The sequence below is a fragment of the Anser brachyrhynchus genome, assembly GCF_964034855.1.
Source record: "Anser brachyrhynchus genome assembly, chromosome: 2".
Taxonomy (NCBI): Eukaryota; Metazoa; Chordata; class Aves; order Anseriformes; family Anatidae; genus Anser; species Anser brachyrhynchus.
This window is the reverse complement of record NC_137695.1, coordinates 23,199,298-23,224,056: the sequence shown is the minus strand read 5'-3', so window position 1 is coordinate 23,224,056 and position 24,759 is coordinate 23,199,298. Positions and strand designations below refer to the sequence as shown.

General features: G+C 35.0%; 1 protein-coding gene and 1 long non-coding RNA gene across 9 annotated transcripts in view; one reads left to right on the top strand and one right to left on the bottom strand.

Moving 5' to 3' along the window:
* Positions 1 to 19,960, top strand: part of ABCB1 (ATP binding cassette subfamily B member 1) — a 55,001-nt gene extending 35,041 nt beyond the window's left edge. For 7 of the 8 annotated variants that reach the window (XM_080582454.1, XM_080582457.1, XM_080582455.1 and 4 more), the window contains 16 exons: positions 32 to 235; positions 507 to 677; positions 992 to 1,153; positions 2,609 to 2,791; positions 3,583 to 3,729; positions 4,054 to 4,158; positions 6,617 to 6,694; positions 7,542 to 7,625; positions 8,609 to 8,812; positions 12,334 to 12,434; positions 14,168 to 14,308; positions 14,880 to 15,036; positions 15,492 to 15,689; positions 17,037 to 17,243; positions 18,778 to 18,924; positions 19,729 to 19,960. In XM_080582454.1, the coding sequence (XP_080438580.1) occupies positions 32 to 235; positions 507 to 677; positions 992 to 1,153; positions 2,609 to 2,791; positions 3,583 to 3,729; positions 4,054 to 4,158; positions 6,617 to 6,694; positions 7,542 to 7,625; positions 8,609 to 8,812; positions 12,334 to 12,434; positions 14,168 to 14,308; positions 14,880 to 15,036; positions 15,492 to 15,689; positions 17,037 to 17,243; positions 18,778 to 18,924; positions 19,729 to 19,935 (2,496 nt within the window). In that variant the 3' untranslated portion in view covers positions 19,936 to 19,960. Of the gene's footprint in view, positions 1 to 31; positions 236 to 506; positions 678 to 991; positions 1,154 to 2,608; positions 2,792 to 3,582; positions 3,730 to 4,053; positions 4,159 to 6,616; positions 6,695 to 7,541; positions 7,626 to 8,608; positions 8,813 to 9,246; positions 9,453 to 12,333; positions 12,435 to 14,167; positions 14,309 to 14,879; positions 15,037 to 15,491; positions 15,690 to 17,036; positions 17,244 to 18,777; positions 18,925 to 19,728 lie in introns of those variants that run through there. The other variant, XM_080582460.1, reaches the window with a different exon arrangement.
* On the bottom strand, positions 17,147 to 19,825 carry LOC308190798. The gene is made up of 3 exons (XR_013947499.1): positions 19,707 to 19,825; positions 17,731 to 17,818; positions 17,147 to 17,285 (listed from the first exon to the last, which is right to left on the bottom strand). It is a non-coding gene; the product is annotated as an uncharacterized lncRNA (long non-coding RNA).
* Positions 19,961 to 24,759: the final 4,799 nt, after the last annotated feature.

The following is a 24,759-nucleotide window of genomic DNA, read 5'->3' as shown; positions in this document are numbered from 1 at the left end:
TAAATGGGTTGTGTCTGCTTCCTTTCTTTAGATTACCATTGATGGGCAGGATATTAAGACCCTAAATGTAAGATATCTGCGGGAGATTATTGGTGTGGTGAATCAGGAGCCCGTGCTGTTTGCTACTACCATTGCAGAAAATATTCGCTATGGCCGAGAGGATGTCACCATGGAAGAAATTGAGAAAGCTACCAAGGAAGCTAACGCTTATGATTTCATCATGAAGTTACCCAAGGTGAGCAAGCTGCTGTCCTGCTGAAATAATTTCCCTTCAACCTACTCACACCAAAGTATTCCTTAGGAGAGATTCCCCTTAGTAGAGGAAGCTGTTCCCAGAGCTGTGAATATGCAGAGCTATGCAGAGCTTCCTCATAACTTTTGAAAAAAATGTTAATTTTGACATACAGGGGCTACTAACACAGTTGTGCCATTTCTTTACACTGCCTTTCTGTGGTGAAAGGACCGTGCCACTGACTGTTGTGCAAATGTGTTTGGTTGTCTTGTAGAAGTTTGAAACTGTGGTTGGAGAAAGAGGGGCACAGCTGAGCGGAGGCCAGAAGCAAAGAATAGCAATTGCCCGAGCTCTGGTTCGCAATCCCAAAATTCTTCTGCTTGATGAGGCAACGTCAGCTTTGGATACTGAGAGTGAATCAGTTGTGCAGGCAGCACTTGACAAGGTCAGTATTGCTCATTTGTTTAAAGAGCTGCAAAAGATAGAGACTCCGAAAAAGTATAAGGTAATTGCTTGAATTTGCAAATAATTTCTTCTCACTCAAAGATTGGGAAGTGGTCAGTATTGCTATGAAATAAAGTAGATGAGGAGGAGCTGAATATGACATTTATTGAAAGAGCTGCAAGAAATAGAGACCCTTATAGTACAAAAGGTAAACTTGATTTTGGCAAATATTTTCTGTACTGAGAATTTTTGGGACCCTAACTTGAACAATTTTTGAATATACTTAGAAATATTCATGAAAAATGTTATTTCTAGGCAAGGGAAGGACGCACCACGATTGTAGTAGCTCATCGCCTGTCAACAGTCCGAAATGCAGATCTCATAGCTGTGTTTGAAAGTGGAATTATCACAGAAGAAGGGAATCATTTTAAACTGATTGAAAGAAAGGGCATCTACTACAAACTTGTTAACATGCAGGTACTTTTTTACCCACTTGCTTTTGCCTCATTTTCTTTTTTGTGTTCCATTGAATGCTCTCAGAAATACCGGGAATTCTGCAGCCTATTTTGTTAAGTGCAAGTAAATATTTGACAGAGAAAACCACAAGATTTTATAGCAGACCTATTTCAACCCAGGACAGTACATTTTTACTATAGTGATTTAAAAGATTTTTCTATATTCTCCTATTAGGCAGCTAACATCACTAACTTGTAATAAAAGTTAGAGCACAGTAGTTGATTACCAGAGGAATACAGCATGCATATTTAAGGTATTTGGTTATAATCCTTCACAATGAGGTTCTTTAAAAAACAAACAAACAAAAAAAACAACAAGAAAACAAAAAGTTTAGGAATAGGAATAGAAGAAAAGCAATCCAGGTTATGATGAGTGAAAAATATGTACGCTTACAGTTAGGTAGTCAGAAACAAATAGATTGGAAATTAAAAAGCAAACAAATATCAGAAATGTATTAGTTAATAAGTGAATAAAAATTACTTTTCATACATACCAATATCAGTTGTGATAATTAGGTTATACCTGAGCTTTGCCATAGTCTTCTGTACCACTGGTGTTTTAATGCATAACCATCACACCCATTAAGGAAACTGAAAGAGGTATCTAAGTGTGTCAGACTGAAAAGGGTGAACTAGGCCAATTAAAACATTTATTCTCATAAAATGAGAATGCATTTAGTCACCTTAGATTTAACGTAATTTTGTATTCAGGTAAATGTGATAAAGGGAAAAATTAGGAAATGTAAAATTAAAAAAAAAAATAAAAACAATTTATATAACTTTCACCAAAAAAAAAAAAAATAATTAAGGAATCAGAAAAAAAATGGAGAGAAAGAAAAAAAAAAAGTAATTTTTATTATTAGCATGAAAAGCAAGAAGGAAAATAGGAAAAAGAAAGGAATACAAGCTGAAGGCAAATTTTAATCCAATTGCCATTATTACCCTCAGTAGTGGGTAGACATTTGTTCATTGTGCCAAAGACACTGGCAAAACTGCCACCAAAAGAAAAGCTTTTTTCTAGACTGTTCATGTTTTTCAGTCAAAATCTCTTTTCAACTTGTACCGTTCTGAACGATTACATTTAAAGTCAAGAACTGTTCACAGTGCTCTACACTGGAGAGGAGTCATTTTTTCTCACTTCACGGATAAACTGTATCCCCTGAGAATTCTCAAAAAGATACTGAGATGAGTGCAAATGGTTTGATACTCATATATGAATCCAGCTCTGAAGATTGAGATCCATGTAATTACAGTACAATTTTTCATATCTGCTCATAGCATTATGCATTGTTCTGCCCGTATCTCTTTCCACTCAGTTGTGGTTTTGGTTACCTTTACTTTGATTTCCTCATAATTTTGAAAGTTCAAAGTACTATATCCATAATTAATCTCAGTGTTATGTTTTTCCCTGTTTCAGACAATAGAAGCTGAAGATCCATCACTGGAAAAAGGAGAGAATGCAGGCAGTGTTAAAAAAAGTGAGTCTGAACTGGAACAGGAAGAATCCTTAATGAAAGGTCTGAGAAGACGATCAACTCGCAGAAGCATGAAAAAAACAGGAGAAAAGAATGATGATGCTGATGTGAAAAATAATTCACCTGTAAGTATCTTTGCAGAGCTTTTAGTGAACTTTAGTTTCTTCCAACTAAGTGTATTCATGCTGCTGCTCTAGAAAGGTACAAGAAGAAAGAAGCATTTTCTAGCTTCTAGTGAAACAAATTAGATTTTTTCTAATATTAAATAGCTTTTGATTGATAGTATTCCTAACTTCCTAACTTTTGTTATCTCACCATGAACAATTGTACAAATAAAACAGGATTTTAAAAATCTATAACTAGGATACATTTATTCTTGAAAATCACTTTCCTATAAAACAAATATATATATCCGTATAGCATACAGACATAGTATATATGGGTTAAACATTGATTTTTAGATCAGAAACAAAACATTTGCCCCAACATACATACCTTGCAACAAATCTGGAATATCAGAGGATTTTGTTCATACCTGCAGCAAATACTTTGCCATCTGTTATAAATTGCTCAATGGACAATTACTGGAATTAGTCTAGTTACGGATTACACACAGGAATATGCTAGGAATTAATAGTTCAGTCATAACTAAAAAATACCAAGGGTATTGATCAATAAAAATTACATGATTAAGCTAAAATGTTATGACAAGAATCACAGATATGTTTTAACAGCTCTTTCTTTGTAATATAAAGATTATAAAAATAAATGTTTAATGAGTTAATTATATGTCATTAAAAAGTATATACTTCAGTTTTTCCTGAATGTATCCTGGGAGTAGGAAATCAACTATTAATTGTTCTTTTTGCCATATTTCTCCAAGCACATATATATTTTTTTCCTAACCATTCTTTAGGATGAAGAATTACCTCCAGTTTCATTTCTGAAAATTATGAGTTTGAACAAAACTGAGTGGCCATACTTTGTAGCTGGAACTATCTGTGCAATTATCAATGGAGCTTTACAACCCGCATTTTCAGTCATATTTTCAGAAATTATAGGGGTAAGTTCAAATAAAGTATATAAAAATCTATATGGCCCATAAAACTTATTTCTAATAAACCTAGGTCTTAAACGACCACTGAATTATGAAACTGAGGAGTGGATGAAGCACTGTTACAAAAAATCTTAACAACTATATAAGTTTACAAAATCCTAAAAATCCTGTTACAAACTGAATTTTTCTTCTGACACCTACAATAATTTGCAACATATACTCAATTTTTTAATGTATATAAATGAATATCAAAAATACTTATGAGAAATATGGGAGTATTTTAGATTATTAGTTGTTTAAAAAAATGATATTTCAAATATTGTTTTATAGATTTTTTCAGAAACGGATGAGAAGATTTTGAGAGAAAAGAGCAACTTATATTCACTGCTGTTTTTAGCACTTGGGATCATTTCCTTCTTTACTTTCTTTTTTCAGGTATGTATTATTATTTTAGCTTTATTATAATTGTTCTAGATTTGTTATATTTATCATATACATTTATATTATTATATTTTTAGCCTTATTATAATATGTTGCACTATAATTTCTGGATATGTTTAATTTTGTATAATTTTATCAATTAAATGATTCTGCACAGTGAGATGATAAAGTTTACTTGGAAGAGCAGCATAAATGTATATCTAGTCTGAACTTCTGATGGTGCATGTCCATCACAACCAAGGAGCAGAGGCCGGCACCTCCCTCTGTGCCTCCCCTCCTCGGGAGGCTGCCCAGAGCCACGAGGCTGCCTCTCGGCCTCCTCTTCTCCACACCAGACAGCCCAGGCGTCCCCAGCCTCTCCTCAAGACACAGGCCTTCCAGCCCTCTTATAGCTTTGGTGCCCTCCTCTGGGTGCTGTCAAGGCCCTGAACATCTTTTTATATTGTGAACTGCACACAATACTCCAGGTGGGGCCGCACCACGCTCAGTGCAGCAGGAGGGAGGATCCCCTCCTCTGGCCGGCTGGCTGTGCTGTGCTCAGGGCACCCCAAAATGGGGTTTGCCCTCCTGGCTGCCAGGGCACGCTGCTGGCTCATGGTGCGCCTGCTGCCACCGGCACCCCCAGGTCCCTTTCTGCTGAGCTGCTCCCCAGCCACTCGCCGCCCAGCCTGGGCCTGGCCCTGGCATCGCTCCGTCCCAGCTGCAGCACCCGGCATTTACCCATGTTGAGTTCCATGCCACTGATGATTGCCCAGTGCTCCAATCTGTCCAGACCCTTCTGCAAGGCCTCTCGTCCCTCTGGGAGTCAACAGCACCTCCCAGTTTAGTGTCATCGGCAAACTTGCTGAGGCTGCATTCCACTCCTGCATCCAGATCACTGACAAAAATGTTGAAGAGGACTGTCCCTAGAAGTGAGCCCTGTGAAACACTGCTCGTGTCCGCCAGGCAGAGGTAGCCCCATTCACTACACCCTTTGAGCTCCAATGTCAAACCAGTTCATCACCCAGCACAGCATGAACCTCTTTATCGGACAATTTCTCCAGAAGGATGCTGTGAGGGATCCTATCAAAGGCCTTACTGAAATCCAGAAAGATTATATCCAATCCCTTCCCTTTGTCGACCAAGCAGGTGACCTTATAATAGGAGGAGATCAAATTACTAAGGCAGGACTTTCCCTTGATGAACCCATGTTGACTATGCCTGATAATAGCTTTGTTCTTTAAAAGCCCTTCAGTATATCCCAGGACAATCTTCTCTATAACTTTTCCAAGGACAGAGGTTAGACTAACAGGACGGTAGTTTCCTGGTTTCCAAAGCTTTCTTTAATTACCTTTTTGTAGATTTCCTTTTTGTAATTCCCCTTTTGTAAATGGCTAGTTTCCAGCCAACAAGGACCGCCCAAACTTCGGTAAATTCTTGACAGTCCAGCTATAATGTCTGCTAGTTCCTTCAGCACTCTGAGGTGAATCCCATCTGGCCTCATAGACTTATGAACGTTAAATATGGGTGGGAAGAGTTAATCAAGAGAGGACACCGCCAAATTAATAAGAATGAAAAAAAAATTTAAAACATTCTTATAATCTCCTAATATAGTGTCCATTCCATGATGTTCTTTTGTTATTTTTTCTAAGTTACACAGCTGTGCAAATTTACTGACAGTATAGGAGCACACCTATGCCAATGATCAATCTTAACTGAGAAATATTTGTTGATCAGCATATGCCATAACAATTTTTTCTTAGTACTATATAGTACAGTTGCATCTGTGTTTTGACTTTTAAAAGTATTAAATTTCCCAAATGCAGATATTTTTATTCACATAAATTTGTTAATGAGCAAAACAAAGATAATTATAAACACTGATGGTCCTAACAAAAATGCAGGAAGAGTGTATCTTCCAAAATTTTAACCAGCATATATCTTTGTTTATCTTGTTAAATTGATTGATATTAACAGTTAAACATATGTTCAATTCATTATAAAACATTAGTTATGTATTACTACCAATAGTTATGTCAGGTTGTATTAGGATCCCAGGAAAGAAACCATAATTCCATTGGAGTCAATGGGAAATCTGCCATTGACCTCAGTGAACCCAGATTTCCCTATGAAGTCTTTAAACTAAAGGCCACCTGTTTAAATCTGACTTAGGTCAACCTGATAAAAATGCAGTCAAAAGGTTCATTAGTGATCTTTTTCTTGAAGCATGCTGGTATAGCAGTGCTGGGAAATATTGCTAGGCTGTTTTATTTCACTGAGAAATATAATAATTGAACATCTGTACTGTGAACCAATTGGATTTTATGAATGTTAAACCTCATTTTGTGTTTTGTGTGATCATAACTGCAATAATTTGTATTTTGATATTGTAGAGACAATGTACCTAAAATATTTATTGAATAAATACAATCTAATTGTATGCTAATTGTATATTATAATTCTTCTCAAACAGGGTTTCACATTTGGCAAAGCTGGAGAAATTCTTACAATGAGGCTTCGATTCATTGCATTTAAAGCAATGCTTAGACAGGTAAAGACAATAAATATTCTAATTTGCAGTATCTTAATAATAATTAGTTGTATATCTCTAGAATATCTGTATTCTACTTTATTCTACCATATTATGACTTGTCTACAAAGAAGATTTTTTTTCAAGTTTTGAAACAATATTGTTAGTTACATGGGGTTCAGTAAAGTATCTGTAAAGAAAGTTCTTATATTGATTTAAGAGTCTTTTTACGTACTCCTTGCAAAGCCTCAGACTCACAGTCAAGTCATTATGGCTTAACATTAACACCAGCCAAAATCCATGTGTTCAGATGCTTGCTCTGCTTTCTTGATGCCCTTTCTCCCCAGTCATTCTATAATTACAGTATAAATCAAATGTTTGGTCTCACAGTGAATATGTTATAAGCTGTGTAACTAATCCCCGATCAAATGGCTTAGATCAGACAGCGTTTCAATATGGGAGAAGCAAAACTATGGATCAGCAGTTTTTACTTTTAAAATACTTTCCATTTAATCCATCCCCAAAGAGCTTTGCAGTTGTGAAGGAATGTGACTTAAGAGTCATCTCCCCCTGGAAGATGCAGTTTCAATAGCTGTCAGGGAGGGCCTATTTTGGTTTTGGGAATTCCACAGGTGGCTGTCCTTCCTTCTCAGCAACGGCAGAATACACATCAGATCATCCACAAGTATACGCTTGTTTCTAGCATATTGATTGTACAGTGGAGGATTTAGACTTAAATATGCAGAAATGATGCACCAGACAGACATACATAGTCTTCTAGCACTGAATTAGCTAGGTCTCAGTTTTACTCTCAGGTTTACATTAAATACACAAAATCTGGTCCTAAGAAAAATGCTTCTTATTGTAGGACATGGCCTGGTTTGATGATTCTAAAAACAGCACTGGAGCATTAACTACAAGACTTGCTAATGATGCCTCACAAGTGAAAGGAGTAAGTAAAAATTTGGTTTGGAATTTTTCATGTTTGATTTAGTACATAGTAGAGTTGGAGGAGGGATTTGACTGGTTGGTTAACAGTCTTGAATTTGACAACAAAAAAAAATCTGCTATTAGTGGTTATATGATAGCTGGTATAGAATGCACTGATGTGTTTTACAACAATGTAAGTAATATATGGTTACAAAAAAATATCCGAGCAAACCTTCTTTCAGGATTACTACTGTGCTGTATTGTGATCTTCATTATTAAACGAATTCACCAGGAATCACTTTACCCAAGATATTCCTATAAGTTTGTTGTTCAGTTTATGTCAGACCTCCAATTTTTTTAATTGTACAGATTTCTTATATACATTAAAAATAATAATAATAATAATAATAGGCATAATAGCAATAAACTTGGAGATTCTTTAGAATTAATTTGTGGACTTTCAGAAATCTATAATACTATGCTGAAGAGCACTGAATGAACTGTGCATACATGCTTAAATTACAAGACTATCTTTTTTTTCCTTTTTGGCTAGACGAAGTTATGTGCTTTTTTTCTGAAGTGAAGAGTTCTGTTTTATCTCTGATATTATTTGCACGATATCAATTAAACATTTAACTTTCTTCTTCATTGGTCTCTGTGTTATGATATGTAAGCTGTCTTCATGATCTGTGAAATGTGACACATTTTAATGTTTAGCTGTAAATATAAACATCTGACATGCTTAAAGTCTGTTTAGCTTCATAAGCTGACTTTAGAAATTGCAGTCAAAATTTAAGTAATCAGAATATGGGGAGAGGAAAAAATAATTGTGAACCAGATAATATTTTACAAAATAATTTAAGAAATTCCCATGTCAAAAAATTGCAAAACTGCATTAAGAATTTCTAAGTATTTCTTGGAAAATCAGAAATGATATGAGTGTAAATGTTTTCATGATCTAAGATGTTGATATTTTAGCAAAAAATGTCTTTTTTCTTTCCCTAGGCAACTGGTGTCAGATTAGCATTAATTGCCCAAAACATAGCTAACTTGGGAACTGGAATTATTATATCATTAATTTATGGCTGGCAGCTGACTCTGTTACTTTTAGCGGTGGTGCCAGTCATCGCAGTGGCAGGAATGATCGAAATGAAGATGTTGGCTGGGCATGCTAAAAAAGATAAAGTAGAGCTGGAAGCTGCAGGAAAGGTGGGTCTAGTGAATTTTATCTATTTTTGTGTAATATCAGTCATGTTTACCAAGCCACTGATAATGGATATATTGCTTCCAAATACAGAAGATATCGTAATATGTAACTTCCAGAGATGGCCAGACTCTGTAGTTACACTAGTAGGCCAACAGAACATAACAGCTCTTCAATAATAATTGAAGACTTATATAATTAACTGATAGTTATTTTTGTAATTGATAAACCCCAGAATGTGCTAAGCACTGCTCAGGAACATTCTTTTTCCTGTCTGTTCCGATCATCTCTTGTTTTCCTTATTTTGCAGCAGTCTTGATTTTGACATTCTTTTTTTTCCCTTTTCTTGCATCCTTCTTTTGGCATATCATCTGTCTTATATATATTATACTGCGCTTTTTATTTTCTTTGTTCTCTTTCCTCTTACTAATGTTTGCAGGGATAATATGTGTATATCCACTGGTTTCTGAATTTGTCTGCCATTCATTTATTTCTTGAATGGAAGAGAAAGATGAGAGTTGAAAAACAAGAAGGCTAGACTTTTGTTTAAGAAATTAGAGGAAGGCATTTAATGTCACTTCATTCCAAAAATCCTTTTGGGACAGAACAACTATTTCATCGCTTCCCTGATATTTACTTTCTTCAAGGTAAAACTTTTGTAATCTTCCTTCGTTATGTCTTACTGTTTTCAAAAGTTGTTGAGAAGAGTCATTTATCTAAGGACATGTACATAAGGAGTGGTATTAATCTTCAGATTAAATGTATACGTCTGCAGACATGCTAGCAGTATAATGTTCCCGTATAGTTATTGGAGATCCCAGGGTATCTGAGAGGCCTCCAGTTGCCATTTCAGAAGGGTATGGGTCTACTCTGTGTTCTGTGTCATGTCTGCTATACCTTTCCCTAATGTTTTGGGCATCCTAGAGCATCTCTAATGGCAAAATACACCTACACGTGGGCAACTGAATTTTGCTCCTACACACTTCAATTAATGATCCTGGAGAAAGAGGCTATGTGAATAGGTATTCATTGGTGGCTTAGACACTTAAAGACAGGTGTATTAACCTGGATCTGAATCCGCCCAGTAACTCTTATTTACTGAATTTATTTCCTTCCATCATGTCTGTAGGTTAAGTTGTTAAGAAATGGTTTTTGCCTTCCAAGCCAACAGGAAGTTCTGTGTAATGATCTTTCCATGGGCTTTTAAGTATAAGCCAAAGAATGCATTTCCTTTCCTTTCAACTAATTACATTTATTCTGCTTCTTCTTTCTAACTGTTGTGCATTTATTTTATTTTAATTTTTTTTTAAAGTTATGACAGAAAAAAGACTGACACTTCTTGAAGTAGGCCCTGGAGAATGTCCTAATTCAGCAGACTGTGAAAACATTAGCACAGGTGTTACAAAAAACTAATGATTTTTGGCAGTGCTTGAGAAAATACTTTTTCTTAGCAGTGTATGAGTTTCCCCTCTCAGGGCAAGCAAGCACTAGACCACAGGCATTTTGTTCAATTACAAGAATATATAAAATCAGTTTTCTTCAGTGAAAACAGGGTTCTACCTGGAAAATTTGCTTTCTGAAAAATCTTGCTAAACTTCTGTTACTAAGAACACTACATGACTACTCCTTTGAGTTTTGGTGAGACAGTATAACTAAGAAGAATAAACTCTATTTCATTTCTTTGATATCATTAGCACTGTGTATTACATTCAAATCAGTAAATTACTTATTTTATAGCAAATTTTCAAACACTGGCAAAAGCTATAAGATCCTGAGGCTATCAGACAATTATATCCTTATATTATAGAACAAAGAGAACAGTACCACAGTTTTAAAATCTTTGGTAATAGCTCGTGGAAAAAAAAACAAACCAAAACAAAACAAAAAAACCACTTCCAGGTCTGTATTTTGTATTTTTTTATTAGATATAAGTAGTGGGGTACTGAGGTTATTTGCTCTTCTGTTTTAAATTGCAGGCATCTGAACTGTATGGTGACATGATAAATCCAGTGTCCTATGGGGCATAATATACAGAATCACTTTTCAGAACAAAATTTCATTGTTACAGTACAATAACTTTTTAGAAGTGCTTATGCTTCTCCCTGAAGCTTCTATCCTGCTTTTGGCATGAGTCCTCTGTTCAGGAATCTTTGTACAGAACAAGAACATTGCTGGCTTCTAGGCACAACCTAGAAATGGAGGGGGTTCAGGGAACTAGCTCCAGAGAAACACAGTGTTTCAAAGCACTGGTTCTCAAAGAGCTTTATCAAAAATGTGAGCCATATAATGCTGCAAATATAGTAACAGTAATATATAGAATAAATGCATATTTATGCTTTCTAAAATTACAATGTAAAACAATGTTACTATTGAACTTTGAAGTTTTAAGGTGTTAAAAATATTATCAGTCTGTTAGGGAAAAAAAAAATCCCCATGGTCTCAAATACTGAGGTGCAAAGAATCAGGGGCCTCACTACACGTCTGGGGAAACCCCAAGCATAAATAGAAATTCAGTGCTGAACATCACTTGCTGTGAATTTGTACGGTATTTACATTAATGAGAGAGATCTGCTACCTATCATGCCATCCAATCCATCCTTAGAAATGAGGCTGCTGGGCAACTGAATAGAACCCAGATATAGGTGTTTAACACCATTTGAGATGCATTAGGGTACTGAAGACATCTATCCATATAGGATTGTCAGATATAATACAGTATGTGTGAGAATCCTTGCCCTCTCAGCAATAGCAGTTGAGGCTGCCTGAAATGCCCAACACATCATTGCACTGGAGGCTGTATGTGGGCCATGGACTCAAGTCCAGTGTTTCAAGCAGAGGTAAATAGAGCAGTAGCTCTGGTGTCTAAGATGTGTTTATTCCAGATGTTTCCTATTGGCCGTTTCTAAGAATTGTCCTCTTCTACATGCATATGGACTGAATTGACCATACAGGCTTCTAGCCTCACTGTGTGGTCATTGAAGAAGACTTTATGGGCACCTACATAGATACAATAGATTACATAAAAGCCTTGATTCAGTTGCTCCCATCTAGGTGTCCATTGCCTTCAAAGGTTTCTAGGTACCTTTGTGTGTGCAAATGACTCAAGTCTGAAGAATCTGAAAGTTTAAAGAAGATGTTATTGATGAGATCAAATATTTACTGCTGAGATCTAAGTTAGGCCCTTGACATATAAATAACCCAGACATTCAGAATACAGTCCACATTTAGTGGACTCAAAGTTGAATGCTAAACTGCCATTTTTCTCATCTAACATCCATAATGTCACTGGTGTCCAGCAGGTTTCACTACCTGTTTGGAGAACACTAGAGAAATCTTATCAGAGTATCATATGAAAATCTCACCAACATAAAAAATAAAAAAATTACTTTTGATATCATAGGTCAATTATTTTAATAACAATTATAAAAATTATCAAACTGTATTCTAGTAGACTTTTATTAAGTTACAATAAAGAACCGCAACATGATCTTAACTTCCAGTTAAAACATTTGTGTTTCTATTGCAGATTGCCACAGAAGCCATAGAAAATATTCGAACTGTTGTTAGTTTGACCAGAGAAAGAAAATTTGAATATATGTATGGAGAACATTTGCATGTACCATACAGGTATAAAAAAAAAGAACTAAACTAAAAAATGCCAACTGTATTTTAATTATAGAATAAATTACAAATATTTACTTATACTAACAATTTTTGTTAGTGTGTTTTAGTTAGTATATTCCCACCTCAAAGTTACTGACAAGATTTTGAATATTTTTTATTAACAAAGGCAGTCACTAGAAAACATAGTAGTTTTTGTACTTTGATTAATTAATTTTCTGTGGTAATATTGGTATCTTCTACAGAAATATTACTTGGTTTGAAAAAAAATTAGTTTTATGTAAACTTTGGAAGTCATCTAATCCAACCTCCAACCTAAGGTGTTTCAAGTATTTAATTAAAATCTTTCTATGCAAATTGAGTATTTCATTAAGCCACTTCTGAAAGTTTGAATAGGATTGAAAACTTTTAAATAATTACCTACTGGTTTGTGACTGGAAAAAAAAAAAAAGTCTCGAACTAAGATAAAATTAAAAAGTCTTAAAACGGAAAAAAAAAAGATATCGTCAGCTAAACTTTTATTTGTTCTATGATGAAATGATGAAATGTTTAATTCTGAGATAGCCATGAGAAAAGTGAAGGAAATGACAGCATATATGATAGGAGACAAACAAGAAGGGATGTTTCTAATACACCTGCCATAATAATTGAGGTTTATCTAGCAACCTGTGAAAGAAAATATTCAACCTATATCCAACAAATTGCAGGACAGTACCTAACCATTCTCAGGCTTGACATTTATGGGATTTCTCCAAGACTTTCATCTTAATGTTGTTCTACTAAGTATCGTCAACTCTTTCTTCAGGAAACAGGACGTATTTTTCAGTTAAAGTTTCAGTGCATATTTAACCACTGATTAGTGAAAGCATTTGTATTTTATAAAAACTGAACTTAGGTCTTCTGTTATCTCAGATGAATGCACAAATCAGCTATATAAAGGAGAAGTCACAACAGCCTCTCTATCAAAAAAGCATACTTGTGAATCTGGCTCCTGTTTCTTCGTTTTGCTTTTTTTTTAGATGTTTTTTAATTTTTATTTATTTATTTATTTACTTTTTGCCAGAAGAAAACATACAGTTGAGACCTAGGAATGGTATCAATGTAATTAAAATCTTTTATTTCTTTTAACTGGTAAAAATTCATATTAACCAAAAATTTTCTCTCTGCCTTATTTTAGTTATAGGCATAGTTTTATCATCCAAAATCTCATTTCTGCATCATACGTGCAGGCTTAATCTTACTTGAGAGAGGAATTTTAACTGCTTAAATTGAAAAGAAACAGATTTACAAGTATATAATATTGCAAAAGGTTCAACACCTTTGTTACGTAGTTAACCTAAAATTGCAAGTAAAGAAAAGCCATCACAAAAATTTGACTTTGGATGAAGGTGAGCTAACAATTCTGATCTTTACTTTTTTTTTTTTTTTTTTAATGTGTTGCAGTAGTAATGGTCTGGACTGTAAAGTGTTTTAACACTCAGACTATGAGATGATAAGGCAATAGACATAGCAGCTAAGGTGTCACCTCTTTTTGCACCAATATTCCCAGCTGTTCTTGGAAGTAAATAAAATTCTGGAAACAAAACAAACTTGGACGTAGTCTAATGGGAGATTGCACTACTTAAGCAAGAGTACAGTTTCATTCATGGCAGCATCATCTGAAGTCAATTCACAGTTTTTTGCATACTAAGACCAGTACAATTGCACTTTCTTACGAAAATATGCATTCTTTCTTACAGAAATTCTGTGAAGAAGGCGCATATATTTGGATTTTGTTTTGCCCTCTCCCAAGCAATGATGTTTTTTACCTATGCTGGCTGTTTCCGGTTTGGTGCCTATCTAGTGGTAAATGGACACATGGAGCCTAAAAGTGTGTTTTTGTAAGTATCTCTTTTACAGTAATTTTTCTGTCAGTTCAAAGATTTTTGTTTGCTACATAAAGATCTCTAGAACCTATGCTATGAGAAAATAGGCAGATTTTTCTTCTTCTTTACTTAAATGCAATGACAGTGTATTACAAAGCACATTGCCACCTTGTTACAGGCTTGATACTTTAAAAAAGAATCACTAACTCCCAAGGGTCATTGAACTGTAGAGGGAAACCACAGCAATAGTAGAATTATACCAGTTTTGCTGTTCATTGACCACTTTCCTCCTTGCCCCAGTTGAGATTCAATAGCTAACTAGTATTAATAATTAAAGAAATCAGTGTTAATAAGTAAAGAAAACACTGAATTTTGAATGGATGCTTGCTTATTTCGCTCATTAAAAGAGGATAAAAACACATTTCTGGAACTAAATGAGTAATTAAAACAATAATATGGTTACTACTTTGCTCTTTTTAAATTTAATCTCCTTTTTCTCCAGTAAAAGAAAAAGTTGACAGCAGTCCCATTTCCATTGTTTCTTTCTCCATTGTCTATTGATCTTTGTTTCTGATTTCTTTTACAGAGTGTTTTCAGCTGTTGTATTTGGTGCAATGGCACTAGGACAAAGCAGCTCTTTTGCGCCAGACTATGCCAAAGCCAAGATATCAGCAGCCCACTTGTTTGTGCTATTTGAAAAAGTACCCTTAATAGACAGTTACAGTGAGGAAGGAGAGAAGCCTGTAAGTAAGCAATGTGTAATGGACAATATTATTTATTGACACTACGGACTCTTTTTTAAACTTATTTTCCCTCTCCTTCTGACTACCTCCTTATCTCAGTGTATTCTTGACACTTTACTCAAACACAACATGGGCCAAGTTCTCTATTGTGAGACCAGTTATTACCCCATACTGTCTTAAAGGTTACTTGTTTTGAAAATCTGGTCTTAAGTTACAACTCATCTGGAATTCAACCAGCAGAATTACAAGCATTTTCAAAACTAATTCAGTGCTGTACTTTGATTTTATATTTTCATAAAGATTCAGACCACAGAGCTATAGTCAGCGTTGCAGCAAATGCGAAACCCTACTGATTTCAGTGGGAAAAAAAAGATTACTTCTACAATTCTATTTAAATTATTTGCCATCTGTAAAATTTTCTTAAAGATATAACAGTGATTCTGTTTCAATTATAGGAAACATTTGGGGGAAACACAAGGATCAAAGATGTGACATTTAACTACCCAAACCGACCAGAGGTCAAAATCCTCCAAGGTCTGAATCTAAAAGTAGAAAAAGGACAAACACTAGCTCTTGTTGGTAGCAGTGGATGTGGAAAGAGCACTGTTGTTCAGCTGCTTGAGAGATTTTATGATCCACTCAGTGGAGAAATTGTAAGTATTTTTGTGAAAATATGTCAATACATTAAGTGAGGATGTGTTTATTTTATGTGATGTGATAAAGTATAACAGATATTTTGAGTCCTTCTAAAAATATTTTTAATGTTAAAGACACTGTTTGGGTTCGTTTGTATAAATGTGATGATGTGATATAATGAAAAAAGTCCCAATTACCCACTTTATATTGAATTAATGAAGTAAAATCTGTGTGGTAAAAATATGCCTAATCAACAGCCTAATAATGGCAGTGGAAATAATGCTTTGAATTCAGAACGAATTACCTAAGGTTTTAAAGCACTATGTTAAAACACTTAAAAGGTTATTAAATATGTATAGCTACTACTGTATAATATAGTAATAGAATTTTCCATCTGTGTTCTTTCCTAAAACAGTGAACATTGATGAAAATCACTTTTACCATCATTTTTACTTGTCAGAAGTATCTTTCAGAGTATAACCACCTACCAAGTGCTAGATGTTCATAAATGCTTTTAATAGTTTTGATTTGAAATTTTTCTAGTTTCCTGCACTACTCATATGGCAACCTTGCAATTACTTTTCCATTTAACAGTATCACTTATTGCCAGCTTCTCTTTGATGTTAATGTGCTCAGAGATACCGGGTCTCCTGATACATTTGTGGTCAGATTGATAAGAATGGTATATTTATGAAACTGATCTACTCAGTTAAAAATAAAAAGTAAAAAAATCTGTTGGTGTTTATCTAACAGACAACGATAACTTAGCAGCAAAATTTAGCAGAAGTGTCGCAGAGTTGTCAATAAAAAAAAAAAAAACTCGCAGCAAATGACATCTTCAGGAATCCAGCAGTAAATTAGTCCATTGTTACGCATCACATCACCATTAAATTTAGGATTGCATGCATACTCAGTTTAGAAATGTATTAATGAATGAATTATTTTTTTTTTTTTAATGGAAAAAAAATTTCCATCTGCCCATCTGTTCCTTTATTGGGAATATATATGCAAAATAAAGGAGAGTTTTTTCCATGGAAGAAATAAATGAAAGAACTTTATTCAAAGTTCTTTGAAGCAGCCCCAGCATATCCTATCTTTTGCTGTCTTCAAAATCATGATAAAATCCTGAACCAAAGAAAAGAACTGAGAAAGCAGAAGGGACTATCATCTCCTGTATATAATAGTTATTAGAAAAACTGGAACCTTGAGGACAAGGAGGGGGAGGAATTATGTGGGCTCTCAATCTGGTATCTATAAGGAAAGAGCTGCAATTGCACAATTTTTGTGTGTGTGTGAGAATTTGCAGTAAGTCTCAAATACACATATGTCCATGTGATTGAAATTTAAAATGTTTGATTTCTCAGGTGTTTGATGACAAAAATGCAAAGAAGCTAAATATCCAGTGGCTTAGATCTCACATTGGTATAGTCTCCCAAGAGCCAATCCTGTTTGACTGCACTATTGCTGAAAACATCGCATATGGAGATAACAGCCGGGAAGTGTCACATGATGAAATTGTTAGCGCAGCAAAAGAAGCCAATATTCATTCCTTCATCGACTCTCTGCCAGATGTAAGTTATACTTTTTTTCTCCTATTCAGAACTGGAGGGGACCTGTGATGGAGAAAAATTGCATCCATTTGTGATTTCCTGAGGTGCAAAAATTCCCTGAGATTCCTTGATCTTATCATTTAAAATCATATTTACTACACTTTTTTTTCCTTTTCCTTTTTTTTTTTTTTTCTGGGAGACTCCATTGTCAGTTGGAGAGCTGAACGTTTAAGATATCAGGAAAACAACCAAAAAACTTAATTATAGCTAATTGAGAGCTGGAAGTGTGTTATTTATTTTCTTCTTTGTTTTTAAGAAAGTCAGAAATTTCTTTTTAAGCTCCTTTTTATCTTAAGTATATGCAGAAGATGCAGCTAGACTGACAAAGATTCTTATGCAAATCAGATTGATCATATGTATTTCTTACAGTTACACATAGTCAGAATTTACATTTCTAATATTCTTACAATTCAAAAATGACTAAAAAGATTTTTCATATACATCTTACCAATACATGTAAGAATGAATATTCTGTTTCAGATGAAAGGTCTCTTGTGCACAGACTCTAGTCCCAGACAGTTACCAGCAAGACATATCTACAAATAAGTATACAAAAGGCTAAACATTTAATCATATTTACCCTGAATTTTTATCTAACTTTACATAAGCCATGACTTGGGAACTTCCTAAGACAGAACACGTGTTTTATTATTTAATGGTTTTCAATGAATTTTTCTTCTGTAAGTCTGACAAATCAATTTTTAACGTATGTCAATTTGTAGTTTCCAAAACTTCCCAAAGCAAGGAGTTTGCCAGCTTAATCGCAAGCTGTATAAAGTAGTATATGTGCAGCTTAACTTCAAGTCACCAAGCTGCTTTTTGCTTTGCTTGAAAAAAATACAGCAGTGAAAACTTTTTTGCAGATAATTTTTAGTTTCTAACAACTCTTATCAAGATCTGCTGTTTCCAAAACTGTGTAAAGAAATTTTGTGATATATAATGTTGTCTCATAAAATTTGGGTGCTTTCTACAACAAAATATGTAATATATCACAGACTATGACCTACACGAGCTTGTCCAGAGGCTTGACCGATCCACCCTGAGATATCTAAATTAAAAATATAACTGTCCAAAGCCATAGTACACATATATAGATATAGTGTATAAATATCTATGTCTATATAAAGCACATAATTTGCCCTTAAACTGATACATCTTATACATTACTGTTTTTTCAGGATGAATAAGTATGGTTTAGAGTAACTGGTTAGGAGTGTTTAAGGTCAGGTTTTATCCCCAGTCATAGACTTTCTGGTGTCCTATCTCCTCATTGAGAATAGTGTTGCTTTCCAACATGGCAGGTGTCATTGCTTTAAGAAGTCTCCTAGCGAACAACCTGTAGATATGTGCTGGATAGCTGTTTTGGTCATCTTGTTTCAGAGAGATGTTGTCATGGAGTACGCAGTTTATAGATGACTGTTGGCAGGGTCAATATGCTTGAATAAATTCAAGATTGATCTGCATTCATATACTGAACTTTACGTATTATTTCTAGAAATACGATACCCGCGTAGGAGACAAGGGAACTCAGCTTTCTGGTGGTCAGAAACAACGCATTGCTATTGCCCGAGCTCTTATACGTAAGCCCCAAATTCTGCTACTGGATGAAGCTACATCTGCCTTGGACACAGAAAGTGAAAAGGTAACTTGGTTGTGAGGTTGGAGTTGAATCTAAACACATTTGTATTGTGATTATTGTTTTAATTCCCACAGATTAAAGACCAAAACTGGAAATATGTTATTTTATGCAAATCGCATACGTATACTGCTAATAAACAAATATAAAGGTCCTACTCCTCCTCTCCCCGCAAAATACCATTCTCTTCATAACTTTATGGCAGTAAGCAGATTGAAGTAGCAGTGAAGAAGGCATTTCTCTGCCTGGAATTCTTCAGGCTTCAGTTGGAAATGGTAGTCAAAATTGAACCAGGAGGAACAAACTTCAGAAACTAAAGAGTTTGAGGATACTGCCAGAAACCAATTGCTGACTTAATTCCCGTATATAATTAATCAGTCACAGAAGGGATCTCTGGAGGTCAAACCTCTTCTTCACACAAGGGTCTATACTGAATTCAAAACAGGTGGCTTAGTGCTGTGTCCAAGAAGGTCCTTGAAAACCTCCAAGGAGATTCAACATGCTCTCTTGGGTCTCTATTCCAATACATAACTATCCTTGCAGTAAATGTTTTCTTATATCCAGTCAGAACCTCCCTGAACAATCTGTGACTGTTTTCTCTTCTTCTCCCACCATGCATATCAATAACGTGCTTGGTGGCACCTTGTTGTCTTAGCTATCACGATGTTGTCTAACAGTTTTGACTACTTGCCAATACAGACTAAATCTAAAACAAGAAGCTAAACCCACAGATACTCCCTTTCTCTCACTACAGCAGTTTAATTACTACAACTGCCTGAATAATTCACCTTTTGTTTGTTTATGGCGCAGATTGTCCAGGAAGCGCTGGATAAAGCCAGGGAAGGTCGCACCTGCATCGTGATAGCTCACCGCCTGTCCACCATCCAGAACGCTGACAAGATTGCCGTGATCCAGAACGGCAAGGTCGTAGAGCAAGGGACTCATCAGCAGCTCCTGGCTGAAAAAGGCATCTACTACTCTCTGGTCAATGTTCAAAGTGGGTCATGCAACATGTAAATTAAAGGCAGTACTTATCTCTGAAGTGTCACTGTAATTATTTCAATACTACATCAGTATTACTGGCCAGTCTTGATACTTCTTCCTCCAAAACAAAACACCTTTTATAAATCCTATAAAAACAACAAATAATAAGTGAATATGTACCAGTTTCTCTCTACTAGCTTTCATTATTCAAACCGCTTTACTACCTGGCCAAAGCAGAGACCTATTACACCCATAAAAGTAGAAGCACGCTAAGCCAAATTTAATTATTAGCTTGCTATGAACTCTAGCTAATCGTGGTATTCAGGCAGGTCTGGTATACAGTATGTAATCATGTTTGTACTCATTAACAACCATATTGCTATTGCTAGGAACAAGCCTCAAGCCTCCATCCTCACTGTGTCTTATGCTGACTGTGTAGGACCCCAGTTCTGTCCTATTAGGCTCGTTATCAATTTATGAGATCTTGAAGGTCAGCTGAAGCTTGATGCCAGATGTTTCTTGTTATGATGTGGAGCTGTAGTCTGGGATGACTGCAAAAGTCTTGAAAATATGAGCACAGGTTGAAAACAAAGGTCCCAGAACTATAAGAAGTACCTCACTGATGGTCAGTTACTGGTCATTGAAGAACTGCGACCTTAAGAGCTGGGAAAGGACTGCTTTAAATATAATACAGAAAAGAAGCAGAAGATAAGAAATTATAATTACACAGCATCAGCTCTGTGATATTGTATATTAATTGCTTATTTAGGATATGACTATTAAGGACTAACTGTTTTGAATATGTAGTAACAGCAATTAATAATTATTAAGAACTAACCATTAGCAATGTGTATTGTTAATGAATAAGTCTGCAGTAAAGTTTTTTTAAAGTTTAAAACTGGCCTGATTAATCAGTCTTCCATGCTTCCGTCACAGCGATTTCCGATTCCCTGAGATTTTTGAGTATGATTTGTCTATCTACATGTAGATACTTATGCACACAAACTGCTGATACAGTTAAGCTGATCAATGTACTAATAACACTCTCCAGAATGCTGATTAATGCAGTTACATTGTATTAATCTCAAATCACTTACCTGTTTCCTTCTGTGCCTGTCTGACTGAACACCAATTTGAAGAACAAATTTGTTTCCTATTACCTGAAACAATAAGGTTCTCATCCATGAGTAAGGCTCTTGGTCCGTACTATAATAGTAATAAGTTACACTTGCAGTTGCAAGAAGGGAATTGATAATCCTCAGCATTATAATTTGAGGATTCGAGCAAAAATATAATTAGATTAAATACTTATTTTTTTTTATTTTTAAAACTAGTTATTTGTGGGTTTTGATTTTTTGATGATAGGATTTTGCATATTTGGATTAGTAATCACAGAATGGTTGAGGTTGGAAGAAACTGTAATAGGCAGTAAATTACATTAATCTCCTTATGCCAAGTTTGTTTTGCCTATGATGATACCTGTTGAGTGATCTGCCTGTCCTTATCTCAACACTTGAGCCCATTCCATCATATTTTCCTTCTGAGGACGGGGAGTGAAAGAGTGATTGGGGTGGAGTTCAGCTGCGTAACAGGGTATAACCACCAGAGACATTTCCTCAAAGTTCTTCCCTAACTGTCCCACATCAATGGGATGTTCAATAATCTTCCATCCTGATGCTGACTCCCAGGCAATCTGGCTTTAATGGAAACAATTCTCCATTGTTATGAGTAAATCCCTTGAACCGGGTTGTCTGTTTTTTGCTGCTATACTTGTCTATGAAAACAACTTTTCTGATAGCATTTATATCTGCAAAACACCAAAGATCTTGAAATATTTTTAGTGAGTTTTCCTTGTAATCACTCATAGTACAAATATACATACAGCTAATCTGTTCCTCAAGATGTATTGTCTATATGTATATTTATAACTCATCCTCTGATTCCCCTCCCTCAAAATCCAACCTACCTTGCAGACTTCATCACTGAAAAGAAAGAAGAAAACAGCTTTCAGGAGGGGAAGGTAAAAATGCTCTGACTAGCAATTCTTGGGCAGAAAAACCCACATTAGAAATGTACCTATAGAGAGTCTAAATAACTGCTATTGACAAGTACCCAGTCTTTTCCAGATAAATTGTCCAGAACCATTCAGTTTAGTCAAGCATTCATTCTGTATTTCTAAGACAGGATGGTATCTTTTATTCTACTTATTCTAACGTAGCAAACCGAAAGCAGAAAGTGAGAAACAGGACAAACAGTCACTTCAAGTAATTTGCTGTGAATTCCATGTAGATATCAATTTCTGTAGATATCAAAAGTAGAGAACAGGAAGGAAAAGAGCAGAACAGACAAGGACAGCTATCTTTAGAAATCTCTGCTGTCACAAAGTGAGTACATTTCCTTTTATCTTATCTTTGTATGCTTATTCCTATGTACGCTTCATTCTAGTTGTTAGCTGTACTCCATTCACTAAGGAGGTTGGTATTGTAATACTGTTGCTGTAGAGGAGTAAGACGGAACTGCATCCAACTAAAATGGAACATTCATGCCTAAGCTAATTTCTCTAAGCAAGCCACCTTTCTGCATGTTTAACAAAGGTCTGGTCAACATAGCCCAGGGCACAGTTCATCCCATTCTGGAGCTGCTATCACTGGCAGGCCAGATCAACAAATCTGCTTCTCTTCATATAAAAGGATATGAACATGATTATCATAATTACACTGCCATAGCTTAGAGAAAATGAGTCACATCTTGAATGACTACTGTATTAAAATAGACTTCTTAGATTCTGCACTACATTATGTTTCATAAAAGTAGATCTGTAAACCCTGACTCCAGCTTTGTATTCCCCAAAGACAGTCATTTTTTACAGAAATACTAGAAATTGCATGGGGCTGTTTTAAAATGCCCAAGTTTTTAAAGTCATTGATGTTTTTTGATAACTTAAAATTAAAGACCATGTATCCATATATAATGTGCTTATAATCTGTGTTTTCATAGATTCACTTTAAGTGTTTATGGGTAGAAATTATATCATCATTCATTTGGTTAGTAAAGGAGAAAAATGTGTTAAATATGTTTTTAATACATCAAACATTTGTTCTGATATCATTGTTCTTACATCATTCAAGAGGAAAGTTTTCCTTCCATGTGACTCTGATTTGGTTCTTACATAAATCACTTGTGAAAACAGGGTAAGAGAATAACAAGATTAATGTGTAATCTAAGAAAAAAATAAGTTCAGAATATATAAAATGTTAAAATAAAGCAATGTTGAGGGAGAGACAATGGAGATATGTCTGACATAGTAACTCCTAGATCCCTCCTACTTTTCAAATGTCCGTAATAAGGTCAGCTTTGTTTATAGCAATATATATGCAAACATATATAACATCAAGGCAGAACTGAGAAAGGATTAAGCTAAGGATAGGTGTGAGGTAACTAAGAGGTCAGTTTTACCTACTGTCTATTTTCTGCTGGGACTCTGAGAGGCTAGTTTGGTCAACGACAATGTTGTGCTTTTTTCTTTCTAGGCACTCTTGCCTTTCTCCAATATGATTTTTTCTGACCTTCACTTGTACATATATCACATCTTTTAAAGCTTTTGTTTTGGATTAACCAGTGTGTTTGTTGTACAAATTCTTACGTCATTCCTTGACATACCATACTTCATAGTGATGCACAACATGTAATAACACATCATTTTCCTGTTGTCCAAAAAAAAAAAAAAAAATTTATGTGCACTTACAAAGGGCCTGGTAAAAGAATGCATTATGGAACTACAGCATGTTTCTCCAACCACAAACTAAACTCAAAATTTCTGTTGGGTAGCTCTACAGATGATTTATCTCTATGTGTGTGTCTATTCTTCAATGTAATAGAAGAGTAATTACAGATGAAAGTTACTAACATATCTGCCACATCAGAAACAACTTGTCATGTATGTTTGATCTGATAGTTCAGGATGCTAATATTTCAAGGTTTATCTTGTTAAGGGTAGATTCAATAAAACATACAATAATCTAGTTTTGCAGACGTTTATAATTTCATTTTCTGCAGTTTCCTCATGATCTTGATAAATCATTAGCAACTTAGTTGCTCACCTGGTTGTGATTTGAAAACATTTAAGATTTTTTCCCTTGAAGGTATGATTATATCTTCTAACTCTCATTCTTCCGTTCTTATCTATGAGACTTAAGTTGTTAGAGAAAAAGCATGTGCTTTCTATCTAAGAATCTTTAATTTATAAAGAATTTCTAGAAGATCATTCAAAATTTCTCTTGAATTCCTCATGAGAAAAAGGAAAGATAGGAGGAATTTCTGTGTCTGAACTTTCACACCAGCTTCCTTTGAGTTCATGATGGAAGGTGTAAATTTTATTATCACCAAAACTATTAGTCAGTTTTTCTCTCTGTAGCCATGTCTTTAATTTGCCACATGATGGCCTTATTTGCTCAGCCAATAGCTAAGCTAAATCACATTTTCTTTTAGATTGTCTTTTTCTTTTCTTCTTCACAAATGTTTTGTTCAACTCAATACCGTCAGTGTTCGTATTGAACCCAAAGAACAATATTTTTATGAGCTTTTGCTTATTGTCTAGGATTCCTACTCTCTTTTCTGCCCAAAGGAATAGTATCAATTTATAGTCCTGGCAGCATTACTACCACATCTGCTAAAGTCGGTGTTCTTAAGACCTAGGACAGTGTTAAACTAAGGCATTAAACTAGACATTTAACTGTTCTTCCTAGCTTGTAAGCAGTCCTACTGAAGGTAATCAATGGTAGAAAATGTTTATCTGAACTATTATTAGAGGTGAAGACCTTTCATTTAGTTCTTTCTAATTTAATCTTATTTGTCACA